The 5383-nt window shown below is 45.9% G+C and overlaps 1 protein-coding gene across 2 annotated transcripts; it reads left to right on the top strand.

Moving 5' to 3' along the window:
* Positions 1-2789: 2789 nt before the first annotated feature.
* On the top strand, positions 2790-5383 carry LOC136496364 (ACT domain-containing protein ACR6-like). 2 transcript variants are annotated; one of them, XM_066492024.1, is made up of 4 exons: positions 2790-3143; positions 3439-3613; positions 3703-3770; positions 3855-5383. In XM_066492024.1, the coding sequence occupies exons 2-4, from the start codon at positions 3607-3609 to the stop codon at positions 4929-4931; spliced, it is 1152 nt and encodes a 383-aa protein (XP_066348121.1). In that variant the 5' UTR covers positions 2790-3143; positions 3439-3606; the 3' UTR covers positions 4932-5383. The 2 variants fall into 2 exon arrangements, with proteins under 2 accessions (XP_066348121.1, XP_066348120.1); XM_066492023.1 differs by having other exon boundaries at positions 3453-3613; positions 3855-5380.

Genomic DNA, 5383 nt, shown 5'->3' on the forward strand with positions numbered 1-5383 from the left:
CACACCATATTCTAATTCCTTCCAAAATTTTGACCCAAATTCAGGGCTCACTGTGTTTTATTTGTAAACGAATATTTTTATGTAGCATTCAAATAAGGGAGAGATTGGCAATAAACCTATCATAGATTTAAACTTTAGAGAATGAATCAATTTGCGCCACAAACCAAGAATAAACTACTACCATGCATGCATGCATGTGATGTGAATGACACAGAGAGCCGCCAAGCCTTGGTCATCTTAATCCGGAGAGCTCTACGATCGAGATTCCAATGGACAACGACGACGACCGGCTTTGGCCTTTGCCGTCAACCTCCTCCTCATCCTCCGCGTCCTGCTTTCAACACACTCTTCGTATACAAAAGCAAAAGCAAAGGGTAGGCGATCCGCGATCGATCGGCCTGACTATATATATTATTCATTCGTTGCACTCCACATATTTTTTTTTTCAAAGCGAAAATTCTCCACGTTTCTACTAGTCAAAAAGGCTCTAAAAGGCTGGCAAGGCGGCAAGCTCATTTTTTCAAGTTTAGATTTCCACCAATGCCCGCGTTCATATGTGTGGAAGGTGGCCGTCCAGCTAATCTTCCTTCAGCGAGAACAAGAAAAATTAAAGGATGGGGAATTGGGATGGCTTTTGCATTGGGTTTTCTGAAAAGCCAGGGATGATAAGAATTTGTAATGGCCTTGGTTGCTTTGAAGTTAATACGCACCTCTCTACCTTTTGGTACGCACTAGCATATAGGCAGGGGCATATATCTAGTAAAACATGTGGCTAGGGTCATATACGAACTACGAGTCTACGACTTCATGAAAATTTGTCTTGATATCGAAATAAAGCATGTAATATGTAGTTAATTAAATATTCCTACATGTTACATCACTAAAAGATGTGACTATTTCTAATGGCCGTGTAAAATGACAAGATATATTTGCTGGGAAATACAGCTTTACAATCATTTGTATTCTCTTCGTACCGAATTATAAGTCATTCCAACTTTCTTGTAGAGTCAAAGAATCTCAAATTTATCTGAATTTATATAATACTAAGATAATAACATTTTTGATACAAACTAAGTATTATTAGGTTCTTCATTAATTATATTTTATAGCATACCTATTTGATATCATAGATCTTTGTAATTTTCTCTATAATTTTGGTCAAACTTGATATGTTTTTACTCTCCAAGATTCTTAAAATGACTTATAATTTAGAGTAGATGGAGTACTTATTTCTTCTTTTACACGAGAATATTTTGTGGTTATAGTGTATAGATAGCTATATAGTATTTGGATGGTTTAAATTTTTATATTTAAAAAGCGTTAGTCAAATTATATGATTCAAAGATTGCCAAAATCACGGATACGGAACTTGCGTCCCTACCGGTGCATTTTGTAGAGAGGGTAAGGAGACACCCTTCATCATTTCCTTATTTTACGCATGATTGAAAATGGTAGCTAAGAAAACACATAAAGCAACAAATGGTACCTTTTGGTGTTGGCGTATGTATCCCTGTAGCAAGAGGGAACTGCCTCACCGGTCACCAGCCACCGATCACCAGCTAACCAGAAATATATTATTCTCTAGTTACTTTCTCTATCACATTTCTTTTGATTACGAGTTTTTCCTAATCCTCCTCAATTTTGTTGGGTTACTGGACTACTGACTGATACATATATATATTTTTCTTATACCTACTCTTTGAGTCTATTCTTTGAGAGTTGAGAGCATTGATTCTTCTACTCTATATAACTATTTTGTGTATTACTTCTTATCAAAAAGAAAAATAAAAAAATATGTATTGACAATACTTTCTCCATGGTATTTTCTTTTTTAAGAGATAGTATTAACTGAACAATATTTTTTTAGATTATACAGTACGACGTCGTCTACCACTGAAAAGCACAAAGCCGTTAAATCCTAGAATATTCGTTCACACGGGGAGCCGAACCCAAAACCTTAGACCAGTCCCAATGAGAGTTTCATATAAGTTTCATGGGGATGAAATGAGTTTGCACTGTTTTCAATACCAGGGAGTTTTGGAAACAGAGCCATGAAACTCCCACTGCGATTGGCCTTAGTGCTGCTGAGGCTCTCGTGACCACTAGGCTACATGCTCTTTCGCATTAACTATTCTTAATCCTCATATTGTTGCGTTACTGGAGTGTTGGCTTGATATATTACTTTTTTTCTACTAGGAAATGCTTTGAGTACAGCCTAACTACAACGACGCATCTAAACTATCAACATTTATGAGTTCTCCATCTATTTGTGTTTTGACCATTGAATCGTAGCTAGTTAGTTGTAGATAAGGTTATACTCCCTCCATTCCAAACTATAATACATTTTGGTATTTTTACTATGTAAGTCATGAGTCTAGAAAAGCTAAAATGTCTTATAATTTGAAACAAAGTACTAAAATAGTTATACGTGTAAAAGTTACACTTTTTCTCAAATACACAAAAGATTTACGCATAGGTAGAAAATGATAAAAAAATCAGAAACAAAGTCCCATCACATAAACCCTTTGATCCTGTAAACCAATGTTCATCGTGGCAGTTAGTGTCACTGGCTCACTCCCATTTGTAAATAATAAATAAACTCAGAAGCATGGAGAAAGGTAGTGGGAGCAAGTGGCGGTTAAAATATCCTATACTTCTTCTGATCCTGAAAAGTACCACCTCCAGTTTCTCCATTTAAAAAAAACTGGTAATTCAGCAAATGAAGCACGAGGGGGCAAAGGCAACAGCAAGAATACAAAAAAAAAAAAATATACCGGAATCGAGATTATATCAGGTTAAACAGCGGAGTAGCAAAATCTAACCTTCCCATATATAAATATCCAAGCTTAGCTACTCCGGCAGACACCGCTCCGTCCGGAGAGTAGAATCGTCGCCTCCGGAGTCCGGACGCCACGACCACGATAGCCGTCCGTCCCCTGCTTGTCCGGCCCAGGCCGGCACGACGAGCCTGAGCCTGAGGAGGGAGCAGTAGCTTGGTTTGCTCGGTGCTCGCTCTCGGTCGTGTCTGAAGCTGTTGATGCGAGTGAGGGCTCGGTTTCCATGGCTCTTATGGCGGCGGCGGCGGCGAGGATGGACGACCACGACGAGTACGCCAAGCTCGTCAGGAGGATGAACACACCCAGGTGATTCATCGATCATCTGTTCTTTTTTGCGTTCAATTCCTCTGGTTTCATTTGGCATAGGCTCGAGTTTTTTTTATCATACTATACTATATGGATAGCTTCTGTAGTCTCCTTGTGTTGTCCGGTTCTTGTCCAAGTATCTTGTGTTTTCAGTTTCTTGTTTCACCATATCAAATCAAATTTGTGCAATCGGTTTGCTTCTTGGTATGCTTAACCCTTAAGAAAACAGAGTAGCAAGGTCTGTTTTGCTTGGCTGTCTCACTGATCTGCTCCAATTGATTACTGACAAGCGCAGCGCAAAATTAACAGGGTTGTGATCGACAGCGAGGCCTCCGACGACGCCACGGTGATCCGGGTCGACAGCGTCAACAGCCATGGCACGCTGCTCGCCGTTGTCCAGGTCATCGCCGACCTCAACCTCGTCATCCGCAAGGCATACTTCTCCTCCGACGGCAACTGGTTCATGGACGGTCAGTCAGTACCCAAATCTTCCTGGCGATATTTTTGTTCTTCGTTCATGTCTGAAAAACAAAAATTGATCTTTCTAATCTTCATTCAGTGTTCAATGTCACCGACCGTGACGGCAACAAGGTTCTTGACGCCTCAACCATATCCTACATCCAGAAGGTACTTAATTGACTGTTTGCACTCAATTTTTGTTTGAATCATCTGATTCTGATCGAGTTTGTTGCCTTGCTGTGTTTCTCGCAGACGCTGGAGGCGGACGACTGGTGCTACCCGGAGGCGCGCAACACGGTGGGCATCGTGCCGTCGGAGGACTACACCTCTATCGAGCTCACGGGCACCGACCGCCCGGGCCTGCTCTCGGAGGTGTGCGCGGTGCTCGCCGCCATGGGCTGCGCCGTCCAGAGCGCGGAGCTGTGGACGCACAACACGCTCGTGGCCGCCGTCGTGCACGTCACGGACGCTGACACCGGCGGCGCCATCGAGGACGCGGCCCGCATCGCCGACATCAGCGCGCGCCTGGGCAACCTGCTGCGCGGGCAGAGCGACGTCCGCGCCGGCGCGGGCAGCCTGGCGCTCCACAAGGAGCGGCGCCTGCACCAGATGATGTTCGACGACCGCGGTGTCGGAGTCGGAGCGGGAGGGCACGCCGCGGGCGCGCCAGCAAATTCCGACGGCCCGCCGCGCACGGAGGTGTCCGTGACGCCGTGCGCCGAGCGCGGGTACACCGCCGTGGTGGTCCGGTGCTGGGACCGGCCCAAGCTGCTGTTCGACACGATGTGCACCATCACGGACATGGAGTACGTGGTGCACCACGGCACCGTGAGCGCGGAGCCCGGCGGCGGCGCGTACCAGGAGTACTACATCCGGCACGTGGACGGCCACGCTGTGCGGTGCGACGACGAGCGGCAGCGCCTGGTGCGGTGCCTGGAGGCCGCCATCGAGCGGCGCACCGCGGAGGGGCTGGAGCTGGAGGTGCGCACGGGGGACCGCGCGGGCCTGCTCTCCGACATCACCCGCATCTTCCGGGAGAACGGGCTCACCATCCGCCGCGCCGAGATCTCGTCCTTGGGCGGCGAGGCCGTCGACACGTTCTACCTGTCCGACCCGCAGGGCCTCCCCGTGGAGGCTAAGACCATCGAGGCCATCCGCGCGCAGATCGGCGAAGCCACGCTGAGGGTGAAGAACAACCCGTTCGCCGCCGGGGACGGCGCCGCGAGGAAAGACGCCGACGTCGCCGGCGCTGGCACCACGGCGTTCATCTTCGGGAACCTCTTCAAGTTCTACCGGCCGTTCCAGAGCTTCAGCCTCATCAAGCTCTAACTCATGATATGCGCACTTTGGTTTGGTAGTAAAATTTTCACGTGTTTTGGATAGTTTTTACTGTAGTTTAGCTCGCTGCTCCTTGATTTCCCCGTTCCCAGTAGTGTAAATATGGCTGTGGACGATGATGATGACGACGACAATATACACAGTACAGTGTAAATATGTAGTTTACCTTAAGGTTAAGTAGCTGCAAGGATAATTTTATTGTAGCTCCCAACAACAAATTAGTGCATATGCATACTGGAATTGGGCTATTTTCCATCTTTGTAAATACTCATCTTGTATCTATGTTCGTACATATTCTTGTTGGGGCAGAATATACAAGAAGATAAAAACAAATCTGGACTCTGCAATGTAGGAACTGAATTTTTTGCACACATCTTATCTTAGATTCCAGTGTGATTTCAGGCGATGACATCATGTCGTGTGCTTGGTACGTCATCGCCCTT

Source organism: Miscanthus floridulus, chromosome 12 (genome assembly GCF_019320115.1).
Source record: "Miscanthus floridulus cultivar M001 chromosome 12, ASM1932011v1, whole genome shotgun sequence".
Lineage (NCBI taxonomy): Eukaryota > Viridiplantae > Streptophyta > Magnoliopsida > Poales > Poaceae > Miscanthus > Miscanthus floridulus.

Bases quoted from the DNA above. Each gene is read 5' to 3' on its own strand.
- LOC136496364 (XM_066492023.1), top strand. From the start codon at position 3,061: ATGGCTCTTATGGCGGCGGCGGCGGCGAGGATGGACGACCACGACGAG. The intron at 3,614-3,702 runs GTCAGTCAGTAC...ATCTTCATTCAG, and splicing joins CGGCAACTGGTTCATGGACG to TGTTCAATGTCACCGACCGT. The intron at 3,771-3,854 runs GTACTTAATTGA...TGTTTCTCGCAG, and splicing joins CCATATCCTACATCCAGAAG to ACGCTGGAGGCGGACGACTG.